This window comes from Gymnoscopelus microlampas (assembly GCF_963454915.1).
Source record: "Gymnoscopelus microlampas genome assembly, chromosome: 5".
Classification (NCBI taxonomy): Eukaryota; Metazoa; Chordata; class Actinopteri; order Myctophiformes; family Myctophidae; genus Gymnoscopelus; species Gymnoscopelus microlampas.
In genome coordinates this window covers 14,953,440-14,974,293 of record NC_139942.1, presented here as the reverse complement: position 1 = coordinate 14,974,293, position 20,854 = coordinate 14,953,440, and the positions used below count along the sequence as shown (strand labels likewise).

General features: G+C 42.0%; 1 protein-coding gene across 2 annotated transcripts in view; it reads right to left on the bottom strand.

Annotated features, from left to right (window-relative positions):
- Nucleotides 1–15,776: 15,776 nt before the first annotated feature.
- The window catches only part of LOC311046221 (solute carrier organic anion transporter family member 5A1-like), a 49,145-nt gene continuing 44,067 nt past the window's right edge, over nt 15,777–20,854 (bottom strand). For both annotated transcript variants that reach the window (XM_084058418.1, XM_084058417.1), the window contains exons 10-12: nt 18,080–18,324; nt 17,068–17,132; nt 15,777–16,400 (exon numbers count right to left, since the gene is read on the bottom strand). In XM_084058418.1, the coding sequence (XP_083914544.1) occupies nt 15,892–16,400; nt 17,068–17,132; nt 18,080–18,324 (819 nt within the window). In that variant the 3' untranslated portion in view covers nt 15,777–15,891. The remainder of the gene's footprint in view (nt 16,401–17,067; nt 17,133–18,079; nt 18,325–20,854) is intronic.

The following is a 20,854-nucleotide window of genomic DNA, read 5'->3' as shown; positions in this document are numbered from 1 at the left end:
AAAAAAGTGTGCCAGTGGGATTGGAACCTGTAACCTTGTTGCAAGTCCTGTATCTAAACCACTACACCACAGAGGCCCTTACCTGTTCTATTGACTTTCGTGGAATTTTCACAAAGATTATATAAAGGTAAAAGCCCCAGGTAAAAGTTAGAAAGATGTCTTTGTGTGATTTGAACTCAGGACCTTCAGTATGCAAGGCCTGAATCTTAACCACTGCTCCACCATAGTACATATCCGAAAAAATCACTAAGTGTGGAGGCCAAAATCGTCCCCCCAAATACCTGTTAGGAGTACGTTTCAGACAATTTAGAGTTGATTGGTAATTTTAGTTTCGGTAAAATGTATTTTACCGAAACGAAAGTTAAATCCGAAAAAATAACTAAGTGTGGAGGCCAAAATCGTCCCCCCAAAAACCTGTTAGGAGTACGTTTCAGGCAATTTAGAGTTGATTGGTAATTTTCGTTTCGGTTCCCTGAAACGTACTCCTAACAGGTTTTTGGGGGGACGATTTTGGCCTCCACACTTAGTGATTTTTTCGGATTTAACTTTCGTTTCGGTAGTGACAAACCTTCGTTTCGGTAGTGACACAATGGTGAAAAAATAAATGTATTTGTCTTGTTTGTTGTTCAAGTCAAAGCACCAGGAAGGCTGTATTTCTTGGCCAACAGTTAGCTCAATGGGTTGAGACGCAGTATTCCTAATCCAGAGGCCATGAGTTCAAATCCCACTGGTGTCTTTACTGTGATGCTTCCCTTTGCAGACTAACTTCTAGAAAAACAAGTTAAAACCACCAGGAAACCTGTAACTCTCAGCCAACAGCTTAGCTCAACTGGTAGAGCGTCTGTCCAATAACATGACTTGACCTGACTTGAGTGGGTTCGATTCCCACTCGAGTCAAGTGTCCCCGGTAACTTGGGGCAACGGATAAATTGACTGATATCCTTAGTGATGCTTCCCTTTGCAGACTAACTTCTAGAAAAACAAGTTAAAACCACCAGGAAACCTGTAACTCTCAGCCAACAGCATAGCTCAACTGGTAGAGCGTCTGTCCAATAACATGACTTGACTTGAGTGGGTTCGATTCCCACTCGAGTCAAGTGTCCCCGGTAACTTGGGGCAACGGATAAATTGACTGATATCCTTAGTGATGCTTCCCTTTGCAGACTAACTTCTAGAAAAACAAGTTAAACCCACCAGGAAACCTGTAACTCTCAGCCAACAGCATAGCTCAACTGGTGGAGCGTCTGTCCAATAACATGACTTGACTTGACTTGAGTGGGTTCGATTCCCACTCGAGTCAAGTGTCCCCGGTAACTTGGGGCAACGGATAAATTAACTGATATCCTTAGTGATGCTTCCCTTTGCAGACTAATTTCTAGAAAAACAAGTTAAAACCACCAGGAAACCTGTAACTCTCAGCCAACAGCATAGCTCAACTGGTAGAGCGTCTGTCCAATGACTTGACTTGACTTGAGTGGGTTCGATTCCCACTCGAGTCAAGTGTCCCCGGTAAATTGGGGCAACGGATAAATTGACTGATATCCGTAGAATAACTTGTAGGAGTGTGCTGGTTCAAATCCAGTTCAACCCAGGACCGAGCGGTCCTGGGTTCGATTCCCACTAACGTCAAGTCTCTATCTATCTCAGTAACTGAGACCGAATTGGCCAGATTCGGTTTCAGTTACTAAGGTGGTGACTGGATTTGAACCAGGACACTCCTACAAGTTATTCTACGGATATCAGTCAATTTATCCGTTGCCCCAATTTACCGGGGACACTTGACTCGAGTGGGAATCGAACCCACTCAAGTCAAGTCAAGTCATGTTATTTCTACCAGTTGAGCTATGCTGTTGGCTGAGAGTTACAGGTTTCCTGGTGGTTTTAACTTACAAATATCGGTCAATTTATCCGTTGCCCTAATTTACCGGGGACACTTGACTCGAGTGGGAATCGAACCCACTCAAGTCAAGTCAAGTCATGTTATTTCTACCAGTTGAGCTATGCTGTTGGCTGAGAGTTACAGGTTTCCTGGTGGTTTTAACTTACAGATTTCCTGGTGGTTTTAACTTGTTTTTCTAGAAGTTAGTCTGCAAAGGGAAGCATCACTAAGGATATCAGTCAATTTATCCGTTGCCCCAATTTACCGGGGACACTTGACTCGAGTGGGAATCGAACCCACTCAAGTAAAGTCAAGTCATGTTATTGGACAGACGCTCTACCAGTTGAGCTATGCTGTTGGCTGAGAGTTACAGGTTTCCTGGTGGTTTTAACTTGTTTTTCTAGAAGTTAGTCTGCAAAGGGAAGCATCACTAAGGATATCAGTCAATTTATCCGTTGCCCCAAGTTACCGGGGACACTTGACTCGAGTGGGAATCGAACCCACTCAAGTCAGGTCAAGTCATGTTATTGGACAGACGCTCTACCAGTTGAGCTATGCTGTTGGCTGAGAGTTACAGGTTTCCTGGTGGTTTTAACTTGTTTTTCTAGAAGTTAGTCTGCAAAGGGAAGCATCACTAAGGATATCAGTCAATTTATCCGTTGCCCCAAGTTACCGGGGACACCTGACTCGAGTGGGAATCGAACCCACTCAAGTCAAGTCAAGTCATGTTATTGGACAGACGCTCTACCAGTTGAGCTAAGCTGTTGGCTGAGAGTTACAGGTTTCCTGGTGGTTTTAACTTGTTTTTCTAGAAGTTAGTCTGCAAAGGGAAGCATCACAGTAAAGACACCAGTGGGATTTGAACTCATGGCCTCTGGATCATGAATACTGCGTCTCAACCCATTGAGCTAACTGTTGGCCAAGAAATACAGCCTTCCTGGTGCTTTGACTTGAACAACAAACAAGACAAATACATTTATTTTTTCACCATTGTGTCACTACCGAAACGAAAGTTTGTCACTACCGAAACGAAAGTTAAATCCGAAAAAATCACTAAGTGTGGAGGCCAAAATCGTCCCCCCAAATACCTGTTAGGAGTACGTTTCAGACAATTTAGAGTTGATTGGTAATTTTCGTTTCGGTAAAATGTATTTTACCGAAACGAAAGTTAAATCCGAAAAAATAACTAAGTGTGGAGGCCAAAATCGTCCCCCCAAAAACCTGTTAGGAGTACGTTTCAGGCAATTTAGATTTTCGTTTCAGTTGCCTGAAACGTACTCCTAACAGGTTTTTGGGGGGACGATTTTGGCCTCCACACTTAGTGATTTTTTCGGATTTAACTTTCGTTTCGGTAGTGACAAACTTTCGTTTCGGTAGTGACACAATGGTGAAAAAATAAATTTACTAAGTCCAGAGCTTGATGACTGTTAGGGACCAAAAAAAGTCACTACAAAGTACTACCAATCAACTCTAAATTGCCTAAAACGTACTCCTAACAGGTTTTTGGGGGGACGATTTTGGCCTGCACACTTAGTGATTTTTTCGGATTTAACTTTCGTTTCGGTAAAATAAATTTACCAATCAACTCTAAATTGCCTGAAACGTACTCCTAACAGGTTTTTGGGGGGACGATTTTTCCTCCACACTTAGTGATTTTTTCGGATTTAACTTTCGTTTCGGTAAAATAAATTTACCAATCAACTCTAAATTGCCTGAAACGTACTCCTAACAGGTTTTTGGGGGGACGATTTTGGCCTCCACACTTAGTGATTTTTTCGGATTTAACATTCCTTTCGGTAAAATAAATTTTACCGAAACAAAAATTACCAATCAACTCTAAATTGCCTGAAACGTACTCCTAACAGGTTTTTGGGGGGACGATTTTGGCCTCCACACTTAGTGATTTTTTCGGATTTAACTTTCGTTTCGGTAAAATACATTTTACCGAAACGAAAATTACCAATCAACTCTAAATTGCCTGAAACGTACTCCTAACAGGTTTTTGGGGGGACGATTTTGGCCTCCACAATTAGTGATTTTTTCGGATTTAACTTTCGTTTCGGTAGTGACAAACTTTCGTTTCGGTAGTGACACAATGGTGAAAAAATAAATTTACTAAGTCCAGAGCTCGATGAATGTTAGGGACCAAAAAAAGTCACTACAAAGTACTACCAATCAACTCTAAATTGCCTGAAACGTACTCCTAACAGGTTTTTGGGGGGACGATTTTGGCCTCCACAATTAGTGATTTTTTCGGATTTAACTTTCGTTTCGGTAGTGACAAACTTTCGTTTCGGTAGTGACACAATGGTGAAAAAATAAATGTACTAAGTCCAGAGCTCGATGAATGTTAGGGACCAAAAAAAGTCACTACAAAGTACTACCAATCAACTCTAAATTGCCTAAAACGTACCTTTATCTAATCTTTCAATGAATAGCACGCAAGTGAACATGATAAGTAAGAACCACTGTGTCAATCTCAAGCATACATGTCCACAGTAACCCTGGAACAGCGCCCTCTACTGGCCCTCTACTGGCAGTGACGTCAGACTTCGGTGCTCTATATCCATTACCATTGACAATGCATTGGTCGCTTAAAGTTAAATATACTCCAGCACTTTTGAATTTCTTTCTGTGAGCTAGACAGAGTTCTTTCAGAAAGAACCCCCCACCTTCACAGAACAATCAAATACTGCCATTGAGATTTGCATATCAAAAACTCAAGGAACTAGCCATGAATGGCTGTGGCTCTATATCAGTGATATTAATAATAATAATAATAATAATAATAATAATAATAATACCAGCTAATGTCTTGCCTTGTTGATGTTGACATCATTATTTTAGCCTGCTTTACATTATGTTCATTATGGTAGTTAATAGCAATCATATCCTTTGCTTCATTGAGTTAGAGGGAGGGGAAGGGAATGTATTCTTCCATTTCTTTATTCATTTGCAGTAATCCATCCCATTAGCATCTTTTCAAAGGTCTGACTCGGACGTTGTATCGACGTCGTATGGCTGTCGTATCCGGACGTTGTGTGGACGTCTGGTTGGTTGGTGGTTATAGGTCTGACTTGGACGTCGTATGGACGTCGTATCCGGACGTTGTGTGGACGTCTGGTTGGTTGGTGGTTATAGGTCTGACTTGGACGTTGTATGGACGTCCGTTGGTTGTGCGCACAGTGGCGGGGCAGAGAGGTTTGTTATAAAGACGTCATATTTGTCTTTATGCAACTTGGATTTTTTTTTGATTGAAACGTTTAAAATTAAAGTAAGTTTGGCTTTTCCCAACCTGTATGCCAAAATGGTACTATAGGTGCTGACAAAATCCAGCCCTGAAATATTAAATCAACACCAACACAACAGTTATAAAGAACACTTAATTCATTTTTTTATCTTATCTGTTAATATTGTATAATCATACCCTGACTGTCCTCAAGTTAGTCAATTTAAATTGAAATACTCCAGCACTGACCTATAAGAGAATTTGGATTTGAACATGGATTCTCTGCACTGAGTCTGATGCTAAGACCACCACACCATCACTCAGCCACATGTTGCAGATGTGTCTTAGTACTGTACCGTTCATTTGTATGGTAGCCCTCAGTTAGTACAGTAAAGTTGAAATACTCCAGCACTTTTGAATTTCTTTCTGTGAAATATAGTCTCACTGCTGTCAGGCAGAAAACTCTTATATACATATTTTAACTTTTAGTTTTTTTTGTAATGAATGTAATTAATGCCCTACTTGATCATACTAGTCACACAAAATTAGCAAAAAAAAGCCAATCTGCAAGACGCTTTTTGAGCTTGTAGATCTGCTATTTTTGAATAGAAACAGTTTTGTACATATGAGTTTTCCACCCGACAGCAATGAATGATATCTTCTAAAGTTGCTCTTGTTGAAGTGTCATGGTGTCCTTCAATGTGCTGGTAGACAAGGCTACTGACACCTTCTGTCTTAACAAGGTGATTGACATCAGCCGAAGGTCTACATTTCAATATAGCAATGCATTGATATTAAACAGAAAATGTACTTTGTAATTTGAATACTTAAAGTGGCACAATGTAACTTTTTAAAAGAGTAAAGTGTCATTTTGTCCATTCTGTATGGTAGAGTATACTAATACAATATATAACTTATCGTCGGTGTCCAGCCGGGACCAGCTAACTCCATTTTCAGTTTTTTTTTTTTTCATAAATCAATGCTATTGAACCCCCTTTACATCTGTGTAAAGTTTTTTTTTATAATAACCTATGAAAAGTATTAAAAAGCGCCTCTGACGAAAACTGCCAACTCCATTGGATCCTCAAACTGTCCGTCAAAAACAAACAACCCCCCCCTCCTCTAATGCTCTCCACTGCTGCATACTATATATACAGGGTTTTTGCCAATTGTCAAATATAAATACTACAGATTTAAAAAAACGTAATTCAGACTTTTTTTTATTTTTTTTTTACCAATTGTCAGATGTAAATTTGGACAGTTTTCACTGTGTAATTTCAGCGTTAAACCAATATGCAGGATGTGACTGAATATCACTCATGTCAGACTGCATTCATGCTTTACTCTCCACCTTTAGCAGAGACTTTAAGTGAACAGTCATTTGCTCTCGGCTCTGGTCACCGTTTTGCGGGGTGTTTTCACCAACCCAGTGACTGGAAGGTTTAGGCAACACACAACACACAACAGTGTAATAATAAAATGTTGATGGATAGGTAAATGCAACTGTGGTTGTTATTGTTAGTGCAGTAGGCTACAGATTTGATAGGCTACAGATTCTATTATTCCTGAATGTATTTTTTGTATTGATATGCCATTTATCTATTGTTGGTGTGCCATGATTGCTTTTGTTAAATACATTTAGTATTGAGTATTGGGGCAGAATTGTTTGTTGTACTCAACTGTAGAAGAACAACAGTGGTAACAGTTAGATCCATGGATGTTTCCAATGCATGTTAAAATAAAAGTTGTTTAAGTACAGTATTCAACTTGATCTATACTTAGTATATGAGGATGGCGCACACCATAAATAGCTGATCTCCAAGCTCACAATGCGTTGTGATGTGTTGTGAGCTTTGAGATTCATTGTCAGCTGTTCTTATCAATGATGGACAAAACCTCCTAACTCCACTCAATGATGGACAAAACCTCCTAACTCCACTTGAGCTGGATTTGGGTAAAGTGGTGATAATATAATGACACATGCAAGTATCTGAGAATATATAAAGTCACAATACCAAGTTTGATGAGGCAGTATTGCTTTGTTTTAAAAATATAAGGTTTTATTCATTTTCTGAAAAAATATATTTTGTTTTTCATTTCCTGAACAATTACCATTTTGGAGTTAGCTGGTTCCGGCCGGACAGCAGATTTATACTATATTCTATTGAGACGTTTAGATCGTGTCAAAGCCAAAGGTCATGTCTCACCTAACCACAGGATCTGACATGAATTTTGACCTGATGGTCATGATTCAATTTATCCCTTGAGAAAGCTCTATTAGCTCAATGGTAAACATTTCAGCACTTGCACAGGAAACCGGGTTCAAATCCGGGGTAGAAGAGGACAGTTACAGCTTTTAAAAGCAAGTACTCAATTACAGATTTGACAGAGCAACTATCACTAGTGGTTAAGTCATATTTGACCAGGAGGCTCTATACTTTGACTCAAGTAGCAAGTAGCCTACTGGAGTTGAGTACGCCTACTTTGTCTACATGTTTAATGTGCAATGAATGTAATAATCAATGATAAATAATATATATCTGTTCTTAACTGTACTATTCTAAAATTCTGAAACTTTTATAAGCTTCCTATAAGGAATCTTTCCAAGTTAATTGTGACCACTAGAGGGCAACGTAGCATTCAATTCTAGCTTTATCCCCTTGAAACAAAATGCACAAAAGCCGGAGCTCGAGTAATACTGTTTTATTATTATTCACATTTTTTTTTGGACAGAAGTCAAGTATCCAAGGCATTTGTAAACAGTGTGTCCACAAATAATGTACATTTTGCTTTTCGTCTGTGTGACATTTTAAACCAGTCAAAAACACTTTGTCCTTTTGAAATAAATACAATACTGCTAAAAAACAAAGAAAACAAAACAAAAACAAGGTAGAGGATCAAAGTAGAGAAAGGCAAACTAAATGTACATCTACCTGAAGGAGCCCATGGTTATACAGTAGCATCCAGGCCAAGTCTCATCTGCAGTCCATCTTGAAATTGATACCACAATATAATACACAACACATTTGTTCTTTGTTAAACAAAAGAAGGAAAAAAATGAAATTGTGTTCAGTATTTTGGAGGGGGTGGCAAAACCTGGAATTTGTCAGCTGCAGGTATGGCGAGGTAGGGAAGGTAAACAAGGCAGGTACAACAAAGTAGGGAATAAACAAGGCAGGAAAAACAAAGTACGGGAAGGTAAACAAGGCAGGTACAACCAGGTAAACAAGGCAGGTACAACTAAGTGTGGGAAGCTTAACAAGTCAGACAAAACAAAAGTAGGGAGAGTAAATAAGGCAGGGCAATTGATTTGCTCGTAGGTTCACAGTAACATCAGCAGAGGGTATATGGCCGCCAGTTCATCCGACAAACAAAATATGACAAAGCTCTTTGAAGAATGTGAGGAAAAGAGGAGGAAACAGTCCTGAACTCTAGAGCTCAACTGAAAAGATAAGAGTAAAGAAGACTGAAACAGACCTCAGGAAGTCCTTGAGCAGTGGTGGAAAGTTAACTAAGGACATTTACTCTTTACAAGTACTGCACTTAAGTACAATTTTGAGGTACTTTAACTTTACATGAGCATTTCCCATTTTTGGTACTTTATACTTCTCAGGGGCAAATATTGTACTTTTTACTCCACTTTGACTCCCAATTATTTGACAGCTTTAGTTACACAAAACATTAACCAAATAAGCCCCATTTTATACTTGGGCTACTCGAAAATAGCCGATCTACATGCTCACAAAGCGTCGCATTGTGAGCTTGTAGGTCTGCTATTTTTGAAAAGGTTTGACAACCCTAATATTTTAGATGCAGGACTTTCACTCTTTTCTACATTGTGGTACTTGCTACTTCTACTAGAGTAATAAATGTGAGTACTTCTTCCACCACTGTTCTTGAGGCCTTGCAGGAGAAGCGCAAACGGAGCCGAGTGGCGCCTCGCTTACGCTTCGCCGCACGACGGGGAAGCGAACAGGGCCGATATACAAGCCCAAAACACGTCGCATCTGCGCCGCCTTGTGGGCTTGTAGATCTGCCATGTTCAGCGGACGACCACGTATGACAGTATGAACCAGGCTTAACTTGGAGAGGTACTTTCTCCGAGTGTCTTTGAAGACACTGGACAAATATAAGGAGGTCATTGCAGGTTGCAGAAGGAATGAAGAAACTCTAAAATAGTGGTTCTCAAAGTGGAAGGGGTCCTTGAGGGGGTTTCCTGGGGTTCCCCAGCAAAATGATTTAACAGCGTCAAAGGTCAAACTAAGTTTAACCACTTAAACCGAGATAGGCTATTTGAAATTTGAATAACCTAGTTCAGAATGCTTTATGATGCAATGCGTTATGAGCTTGTAATCTGTTATTTAAAAAACAAAAAGGAATAATTTAGTTTTTTTTACAGAAATCTTCTCTTTTGGCAAACCCTGGCATAAATCTCTTCAGATAAGGGGGGGGGGGGGGGGGGGGGTCAAACACATATCAATTTGGGGGTTCTCCTTGACATGAAAATGTTTGAGAACCACTGCTCTAAGAGTGATCAGACACCGAAAGCCCAGCGAACACTTCTGTGACGTGAAACAAAATGATCGGACGTGATTACACCAAAAATGGAAAAAAAAAACAAAGGTGTCAATGTTTTAGAAAATATAAAACCCAGCGGTGTTAACAGCAAATATGTTGGCAGACCGAGACGGGACGCAGGCCTATGGATTTCTGCGCACCATTAAATCGACACATGGTTAGCACTCAACGTGATTCACTTTCAACCACTTAAAACCCCCTATGGTTGAGCGGAGTCCCTCAGGGCTCTACACCAGTGTCTTTTCTGTTTTCCGTTATTGCGGGGAAAGCTTTCGCAGGAAAATAGCAGCTCGCCAAGCTTACAACGCGTCGCAGCGTGGCGCGTTGTAAGCTTGTCGAGCGGCTATTTTCCTGCGAAAGCTTTCCCCACAATACGTATGCTGGGGGTCTTAAGTGGTTAAGCCTGAACATTCTACTCGTTCGTTTCGTTATTACATGGATATGGAATGTCGTGGCTGCGATGTGTCTAATCTATTCTACTCTAAACAGTGACGACTGCTCAATGTTTTCACGGCAGATGAAAAACATAACGAGGTCAAACAGCGGTAAACTACTTCCAGTTGTCACAGTTCGCGACTACAATTCTGATTTCTTTTATCAACTATAATTAGACCCTCCGTAATTCTAAAATGTTCACATTCTCTCCACTATTGTCGAAACAATACTTTTTAGTGATAAACTCGTCAGTTTGTCACTAAAATGATGTCAGTTTATCTACTCTCGTGGTTCTGGCTGTGTATCTCTGGAAGGACTGTAATTGCAATGCACTCTCTAACATCGAAAATTGTTACGACGAAAATCCCCCGATATAGAAAAGAAACTCACTGCAATCATTCAGTTGATCATAAAAAAAGAAGCGATGGTACATGTCCATACTCCCAAGAATCGATCGTATAGAGCATGTTCGTACCTCAAGAAGGGATGGTATCCACCTGTTTCCTAGGCTTTTCACTGTGTTCCACTTCCTGTCTTTAGATCCAATGAAATCCAATGAAACCGGTCAGATGACTAATGATATCCAATGAAATCCAGCAGGAAGTGGAAAACACACAGCCAAGAAACAGGTGGATAGAGCATGTTCGTACCTCAAGAAGGGATGGTGCAGAGCATGTCGGTAACCCCCAAGAAGCCACGGTACACATCTGTACTTCCAATGCTTTAAAAAAAAAACATCGACAACGCAACAGGTTTCTCCACGTGAACAGCGTTTGAACCGACAGCAACATTATTATGTACACAGCAAAATCCTCCGTTAATTTATCCGTTAGTAACTCTCGGAGTTCTGTAAATTACCAGGTATGTAAATTACCAGTGAGGATTTTTACTGTGTGGCAAACTGTCCCCTGAGAACTGAGAACAGAAAAAAAAAAAAAAAACTATACACACTGAATTACAACAACTCATTCCAACCAATAAAAAAAAAGATCCAGATCTGACCAGCAGGGGTCACCCAACCACAGCGTGTGAATTGACAGGCAGTGGAAACGGTATTGCATGTTGTATGCGTGTATATGCATGAAATGTCTGACCCAACAGGCAACATGCCCACAGAGTTGACACAATGACCCTTACGGTTTTGTAACTCAGAGTGCGTGCAAAATAGAACCAAATGGAGCCTTTGCACACTCTCAAAGTTACTTTCTCACTGAAGATTTGACAGAGTAGATTGGGGGGGAGGACAAAATGGTATCAAATGGGGGTCCGTGGCCTCATGCATATCAAACTCGGGGGTCCTTGAAATGAAAAAGGTTGAGAATCACTCCTTTAGACAGGACAACGGTTTGTGAGGGAAGGAAATGTAATGGAAGGCAACAAAAACACAATCTCGCTAGTTCAGTTTGGCGTTGCTATAACACTGTTGGCCAGCATAAGCTGCCTCGGTAAGAAAAAAAATAAATCAATGGGTTTGCACTTTAAGGAGAAGTGCTGTCCCTAAGGAGAAATGCATCTGGCCGGAGTCCGCTGTGGACATCAATCCTTATTTTGTTCAGTCAAAGACGTTTGCAACCCCAGAAATCATTAGCGGTATAAGGGCTGCTCCCTACTGGAAAGATCACCGCTTCTCCATGTCGGGTCTGGGGAGACCACCAGAGGTCAAAATGAGGACCCTTATTGGTCAGTAACTCTGAGAGTGTGCAAATGAAACCAAATGGACACATAGGGTCCATTTGGTTCCATTTGCACTGTTTTAGATGATCCATCATTGAATCCTAGTTGGGACCCAGGACACAAAATGCCTTCTCATTTTATCACATTTTATCCAGACTTTTCTCCATTATTTCCACTTAAAAACATTTCAAGGAGCTTGAAACTATTTCTCAGCTTTTCTATACTTTTTTCAGTTTTCCCCGACTTCTGTACAAGGCTCTGCTCTCTGAAAAAGTCTGCAGCTCTGAAATCAGCAGGACTCGAGCTAAAAAGAAAATAAAGTCACTTATTTATTGGTTTTACAAGAAGCACTGCCGTCTTGCTGAGAAAATGCCTCCTTAGAGCAGCCTATAGAGCTGTTACTGAGGCTGGTATGCGAGCCCAGGACAAAAAAAAAGAAAAAAAACACACACAACTATCCTTTTCTTTTGGCCAAAAGGTTACAAAAGGTTGAATTCACTACCGTTTAACATGTTGGCTAGCTGTTAGCATACGAGCGGTGGCACGCTTGTAAGAGGAGTGGATATTCCTGCACTAGACTAGATTTAAGATTCCATTCCAAAACTCTCTCATGACACTACAAATTAATGTAATCCTCTATGCTTTTTCTTGAATGATATACCGTAGGAGCCCCTGCTCTCTCATATTGCCTAATGCGCAGATATGAAAGATTTACATTAAAGTAAAGCTGCAATCCACAACTTTTTCTTGCACGTGAATCAAACGTTTTGACCAATCTGCATGGCAGAGTATGTTAATACAATATTTGGTCTACCTATGTTCTTCAATTAAGACCTTTAGATCCTGGGGTCGGGTAGGACCACAGCTTGTTGACAAGTGGTATTGCATGAAGTCCAAAAACACAATATACCCTCTGCTCAAACGGGCTTTCTATTAGCTCAGCAGTAGAAATTGCAGCGGTCACGCCCCGGTCCGATTCCTAGTGAGCAGGACATGAAAGTTGCAGGGATTCAACCCATTTAGGGCGGGAACCCCTATTTGTAACTATACCTTTCAAGACGGGAACCGCTTTTGGGGTAGTTGTTGCTATGTACAGTATATAGCAACATACATTTTTGTAATTTTTTAATACATATTTGACATTTTTTCAGAAAACTTATGTCAGGATTTAGAAGGCATTTTTGGCCTCAAGTCTAAATGGGTTAAAGCAAAACCAAATCTGCAATCTGTGATTTGTGAAACAGTGAGAAAGAAGTCCTCCTCACTAGCACTGTGTTTCCTACATAATTAGCACAATATGTAGAATTAAGATATTTAGGTATTATTCTAAACCTATGTTCCACCTAGTATGTTCCCTTGCCGTTCTACATGCAGCCAACCCGTTGAAGAAATTGCAGACTGAGCCTTTAACCTTTGCTCTTATGAAATATCCAAGACCTGTAAGGCAGGGGTAGGCAATTGAGATAAGCCTAGGGCCAATATCACTCCCAGACATTCCATCGCGGGCCGGGCCTCCCCGCGAAGCGCGCGGGCGCAACATTTTTCGGGTCTAATTCGGGTCTAACTCGGTCTAATTCGGGTCTAATTTGGGTCTAATTCGGTTCTGTTTGACCAATATAAATCAACATTTTTTCCGGTTTAAATATCAGCACAGGCGATTTTTCTGGTGATTTTTTTTTTCTTCTCCATTTTCCTCTAATCTAGCTATAAAATGTTATAAATCCTTTAAAATGCATCGTGTTTATGAGTGCATGATTTCAAAAGTGGGTTCAAAATCAAAAAATATTTTTCTAAAAAAAAATTTTTTTTTTTTTTTCAAAATTTTTTTTTTCTCAAATTTTTCTCACGGGCCAGATATTATTTCTGGGGGGCCAATTTCGGCCCGCGGGCCGCCTATTGCCGACCCCTGCTGTAAGGTAATGTTTTATGGAAGATGCTTCTGAACATTATATTCTATTGCCAGTTTGACCCATTCTGAGAAATGTAATGCATGAAGTTGTGGATTGCAGCTTTAGATTAGTACCCCATTCTTTCCATCGGGTAAAACCCACTTGTTCCGTGACCTTCACTAAGAACCTTTTTCCACGGCGACAGTTTCATCTTCCGTCCTCCTAAACATGACCGTAGAAACCATTGGCTGCGTTGTCCAGTCGGGGTATGCGGGCCAGCAGCCAGCAAAACATCCATGTTATTTCTTTCAAGGTAAAAAAAGCGTGGGTTCACGTGTGGTGGACACATTGTGTTGGGGCCTGGGGGAAAAGCCAAACAGTCCGGTTGCTATACTTCCAAACGTTAATACTCGCTGCCATTGTGTTTTTTTTCCGGGGGCAGCAACAAAAGGCCTTACAGAGAGCAGGAATGCGTTTTGTACATGCCAAGCCGCTTAGCCAGACACACATTGTCCACTTGGGTTCTTTTTTTTTTTGTTTGTTTTTTGTTCCTCCTCTTTTAAAACGCTAAAATACAAAAAAAAAACGGGAAAAAAAAGAGGGGGAAAGCGCCGCCAGGCGTTCACGTCATTCTCACATAGCACCATGCCATCGGCTCTCCACTGTTACTAATACTTTTCCACATTTGTTTTTCTTTTATTTATTTTTTAAAGTTTTTTTTTCTCCTCATTTTGTTCCAGTGATGAAGGTGATCCGTGGTGAGCAGGAACACACACACACACACACCCGCGCAACGCGATGCGTCCCCACAAATACACGACCAAAAAACAAAAAAGGCTACGCACACGAACAGGTGCTATTGGCCGTTCACATCGAGCACTAATAACTATATCGACAACCATTATCGCTCGTCCACGCGGGTTAGAACGAATTTTAACCACTTAAGGTCCCTCAGGGCTCTATACTAGTGTCTTTTCTGTTTTCTGTTATATTGTGGGGAAAGCTTTCGCTGAAAATAGCACACCAACAAGCTCCTTACAATATGGTTGCTGAGGCTTATGTGGTTAAATCTTTTATAGTTATAATAGTTATAGTCAGTGGTGTAAAGTAACTAAGTACATTTACTCAAGTACTGTACTTAAGTACAACTTTGCGGCACTTTGCTGGCAATTTCCAATTGTCTATACTTTTACTTCTACTCCACTACATCTCGGAGGCAAATATTGTACTTTTACTCCACTACAATTACTTGAAAACTGTAGTTACTAGTTAGTTTGCAGATATAAATTATTACATTATGAAACATCTACAAGCTCACAAGCTCACAAGCTTGTAGATCTGCTATTTTCAAACATTTTAGTACTTTTACTTTTGGTACTTTAAGTACATTTCGATACCAATACCTTTGTAATGTATTGATACTTTTACTTAGTAAAACATTTGAGTACTTTTTCCACCACTGGTTTATAGTGCTTGGTTGTGAACGGCCCTGCACGCCCCGGTTTACTGTATACTTGGCTGCGCGTGGCGTCACACACCGAACTCAGCACCGAACTCAGCTCACGGCGCCACGTGATTCTACGTCTGGTGTGCGACTCCGGCGCGCAACTATATGTGAAACCAGGCTCTATGGGGGGGGGGGGGGGGGGGGGCTCGAAGCTGAGGTATCTGTTCTCTGGTTGAGTCTAGGTCAGTGGTCCTCAACGTGGGCTCCGGGAACCCCCAAGGGGGGTCCTTGGAGGGGGGGGGGGTTTCCATGGGGTCCTCCGTGAAATAACTGACAGCAGGGAACCAAAAGGACGCTAACAGGTCTGTAACTCTGCGAGTTATGTGGGGAGTTAACTCAGTAGTTCTCAAAGTGGGGGGGTCCGCAAGGGTTCCTTGGTGAGGGGGGTTCCAAATGGACCCTTACAGGTCTGTAACTCTGAGAGTGTACAAATGGAACCAAATGTTATGGGGGGGGGTCCTTAGAAGTTTGAGATCCACTGGCCTAGGTTCTACAAAGGGGTGGGGGTGGGGGGGGGGGCACAAGTCCAATGCCTGTGACTGACCGTGTGTGTGTGTGTGTGTGTGTGTGTGTGTGTGTGTGTGTGTGTGCGTATACACGTAACATGTGAGGACCGTAGTGAATAAAAGGCACGTTTTCATTTTTTTAGACAGGTGTGGATACAGGGGAGGAGGAGGAGGAGGAGGAGGAGGAGGAGGTCTCAGACTTGCTCCAGCGAGCGTGCCGGCGTCTGGGGACGAGGGGGAGGAGGAAGCGCGGGCGGCGGCAGGGCTCTGAGCTCGTCCCCGGGGCAGCTCTGCGTGCTCACCCCCCTGTTGAGAGCCGCCGCCGCGTGGCCCACGCCGTTCTGAACGGCCGCCCCCGCCGCGTCGGTGCGCGGGATGTTGACGGGGCAGGAGCGCGTGCGGGCGTGGCCCTTGCGGCCGCCCGGGTGGCACACGAGCGCGCCCACCGTGTCGCCGCCCGGCGCGCCCAGGTGGCGCTTGAGCCAGCGCTCCACCCGCTCCTCCTTGTACTTGATGGAGTACCAGGTGAGGAAGATGAAGAGGAAGCCCAGGAACTTGAGGCTGGCGGCGAGGCCGAAGTAGACGAAGCGCAGCGAGGTGACGTCGTACTCGTGGCACGAGCCATGCACGCCGCAGTCCTGCTGCCACAGCATGCACGTGGTGTCGATGACCGCCCCGAAGTAGATGGGCGTGGGAATGTACGCTGTGAGGAGAGGGAGAGGAGGAGAGGAGAGGAGAGGAGAGAAGAGGAGAGAGGATAGGGAAGGAGAAGGAGAAGGAGAAAAGAAATGAAGGGGAGAATTGAGTGAAAGAAAATAGAGAAGAGAAGGAAAGACGGTTACGATGCAGAGAGAGAGAGAAAGGGAGCGAGTAGTAGGGAAAGGACAGAGCGATAGAGGAGAGAGAGATGGAAGAGCACAAGAAGAGAAAGATGAGATGATCCGAGAGGAAGAGGAGAGGGAGAAACGGAAAGATAGAATAGTGGAGAGAGAGAGAGAGGTGTCAGCATTTCAGATAAGAGGTCAGCAAAACACGCACACGCACACACACACACACACACACACACACACACACACACACACACACACACACACACACACACACACACGTTTCAATTACTGAATTGAATTGTAAATAAAGCCATTACTAAATAAACCTAGGGTAAATAAATAAAACGTGAACAACAGATGTTTACACTGCCTCTACAGCACTGCTCAGTATTTAACCACTTAAACCTGACTGGATATATGAATGTTAGTTCAGTATTTAATCACTTAAACATGACTGTATATATATATCAGTGTTTGTTCAGCATTTAACCACTTAAACCTGACTGTATATATAAATGTGTGTCAGCGTGCTTTACTCACCGAGGGTCCTGAGCAGAACAAACTGCATTCCCAGAGCGAACGGCCTCTCCTGCTCTGCTACCGACCTACAAGCATAACGAGAACTATGAATATGTCGTTTGAAAATCGTTCCAACTGAAGTGGCTGGCAGAGTCCACTGTAGCGACAACGATAGTCGTAAACAATATCGCTTGGAACACTTTCAGAGCGATTTCATGAACGATAGAAACGGCCAATACGTCAGAAGGACATCTGGGATGCAATCGATCTCACAACTCAATCAAGTGATAGTTTTTTGTTCAATATATTTGACTGAGATGAGGAGACAATTATGAATAGCCAACTCTAGCATTACCTCAGGTAGGCTACTACTATCTCGCCTGGATGTTTTCAGGCCTGTGAGTCTGTCTGTCATGTATCCTATTGCATGCGTTTGCACACAAGCTGCTTCGTGTACATAAACAGCATCAAACAGCGCGTGTTTGGTGCTACTGTTTACAGAGCGTGATCGTTCATCAGTGTAGACACTCACATACTTATCGTTCTAATTATAGTTATCGTGCTCGGTAGGCACGATAACTATCAAATGGAGACATTTTATTAACCGGTTACCGTTAGGCCTTACGAAAAAAAATGTTGGCCCTTAAAAACAATATATATATATTTTTTTTTAACGATTCATTTTAATCGTTAGTATTAACCGGTTGCCGATTTCTTAGCGGTTAACGGTTATCGGTTGGCCATCCCTAGTGCTCGGTGTGAACAGCCCACCAACATGTTGTGAGCTTGCAGATCGGCTATTTTCGAAGTATGCAGACAGACAGACATTTTCTGGTTCCATCGTTCCAGACCCCATTAATTCCTCCCATAGAGATTTCCAAAAACATTTATATACAATTATTTTAAGCCTAGAATCAAGCATCCAGGATGCTGGTGATTCATCATGACCATACAACGTTTGATTCTGTGAAAACATGGCTGGATGGCTTGATTGCCACTGCTATGCCTTATAAACCAAGGCGTGGACACTCACCTGAGCGTGACGATGATGGCGGAGGGCTGCGCGCAGGCGGTGATGAGCGTGACGATGAACAGGAAGATCAGGAAGGGGATGAGTGTGTTGCACGCGCGGTCGCACTTCCCCGACACGGCGTAGCCGTTCTCGTTCAGGTAGGTCTTGACGATCACCAGCTGCATCTGGTTGGAGCCCTGGGAGCCCGACGACGGCGTGATCACCTGACGGCTCTGGACGCACGCGCAGTCCGAGTAGTTACGGATCTGTGGCGGACGACAGGGGTCAACAGGTCAAAATGACACAGGTCAGAGAGGTACTTCACCCCAAAATGTATTACTCACCCCGTGAAGAATGAGGCAACCCCCCCCCCCCTATTTTTGTTTTGACTCTGCACTTTTTGTTTTTTGTTTGTGTTGATATTTGAACTGTTGGTGCCACTATATATGACTATGAATTGAACACCATTTGAATTTGAACGGACCTTTTAGACTAAATATTTATTATGTAACTGTGCTGTTTTACATTTTTGCCTAATAAAATATTCAATCAATCAAATACTTAATGGAGAATTTGTGTTTGTTCCTTTACAGTGAATGAAGAATCCAAAATCGAAGAAAATACTTGATGAACTGAAGTTAATAATAGCAACAGCAAAACTATATATAAATATAAATAAATCACTTTTATAAAGTCCAACACAGCTCTCAGAATATAATTCAAGTGCCTTGTATCCAGTCAGTACATCCTAAACATCGCTTTCAGCTGAAGAAATTGACCTTTTAATTCACTTCCGGGCTAAATCGTCTCTTGTACGAATGACACACGCCTAGGCACATGTGCATGTGAACTCGCCGCCTATTGCGGCCCACGGGCATGCCTGGGCACGTTCCTCACTCGTGTACGACAGTGGCTCTCAACCTTTTCAGGCGGTGACCCCCCAAAATAATCATATTTGAACTGGGGACCCCCCCCACCCTGACAAGCACTTGGAATTGTAGGAGTTGAGGCATTACATTTAGTTTGCCTCGGTTCCACAGATAAATATTGTGAAAATAACAGATAGTTTGTTGATTACCGTCCTCTGGGGAGCCCCAAAAAATCATGTGGGGACCCCCCTGGGGGTAACGACCCACAGGTCTGATATAGTTTTGCTGTTGTTAATCTTGGCTGCCTATTATTTTCTAAGTTTTGGGATTCTTCATTCACCGTAAAGAAATGTGACTAAAACTAAAAAACTAAAATGTATTCAAGGCTTTACAGGGTGAGTAATTGATAGAATAAAAAAGGACATTTTGCTGTTCTACTTTAGAGGTCACACACACACACACACACACACACACACACACACACACACACACACACACACACACACACACACACACACACACACACACACACACACACACACACACACACACACACACACACACACACACACACTTCTTCAAATAGGAAAGTGAGCAGCTTTTTGGGGGCATGAATTCAGTCAGATGATCATTAACCATTACATTGTTATGAATATATTTTACCAGGGGGTTTCAGTCATTTACGGCAGCCAATCAAAGACATGTCATGTTTCAAAACAAATATTTGCAGAACAATGATCATTATAGATAAATAGAAGTAAACAGAAACAATGACTATATGTCATTATTATGATTATATAGATAACAATGATTAAATGTATACACAGGGATTTGTGTAATTTATATATACAGTATGGTTATATAAATATGCAAAGGTTGGTAAGCAACAATGATTATGTAGATATAATGGCCCTCATTTATCGCGGTGTAGACCAAATAATGGGAGTACGGCGAGATCACTGCAACTTTCGGCATTTATCAATATATCCTGACTTTGACTTTAGCGTACGGCCTGCTCAGATCTCACGTCAGGTCGAAGGCAGTTGTTGAGTTTGGCTTCCACCGTTTGTTCCATTGTAGACCTGCGGAGCAGCATTGTCTGACCGTCTGACAGGCATCTGAACACATGTATCACTCCAAAATGTATATCTAACACACTAATAAATAATCCCTGTGAAAATATAACATTTTATAAACTCATTTAAACAAACTGCTTTAACAGTCATTCTGCATTGGCTATTTGAAAATAGCAGATCTACAAGCTCACAACGTGTTGTTTTGAGCTTGTAGATCTGCTATTTTCAAAATATACGAGCGCTTATGGCTTATGGAGAGTATTTTCGGGAGTCGGGACTGGCGTGGCCGCGCCGCTGTTATCTTTTCATGGACAGTGAGCCAGGTCTCCAAACTTACAGTAGCAGCGTGTCCTATGGAGTTATGTGCAGCTGGGTTGAGGATATAAACCCGACGCTCCAAACCTTTGACCACCGCATGTTATTCTCCATAATGCTGTGGATTCATTTGGGCCACCGGGGGAGATCGGACATTTACACTCCCAACACACACCAGCCTTCATCCATTAATGCTTATAATTGATTCATCAATAATGATCAGTCCATAAACGTTCAGATTATTATGACTGCCTTGCCTGCTATCTCTCATTTAACATGGCGTCACAGCAGCCCTGTGACTCAAGGGGGAATATATGATTGCTTTATTTTAGTGTAACTAGAACGCGCACCTCTCGTAATGGGTTAGATTAATATACAAACGTATGGTATGATTTATGACGATGAGATCGGTGTCATTCATGTAGGCTACTTGACAAAGATTGTACCATCACGGAATACATGAAAGACTGCTGTTTCCACAGAGTGCCAATGCTACACTTGTCTTGGGCTTGCAAGTAGGTGCGTGTGTGTGTGTG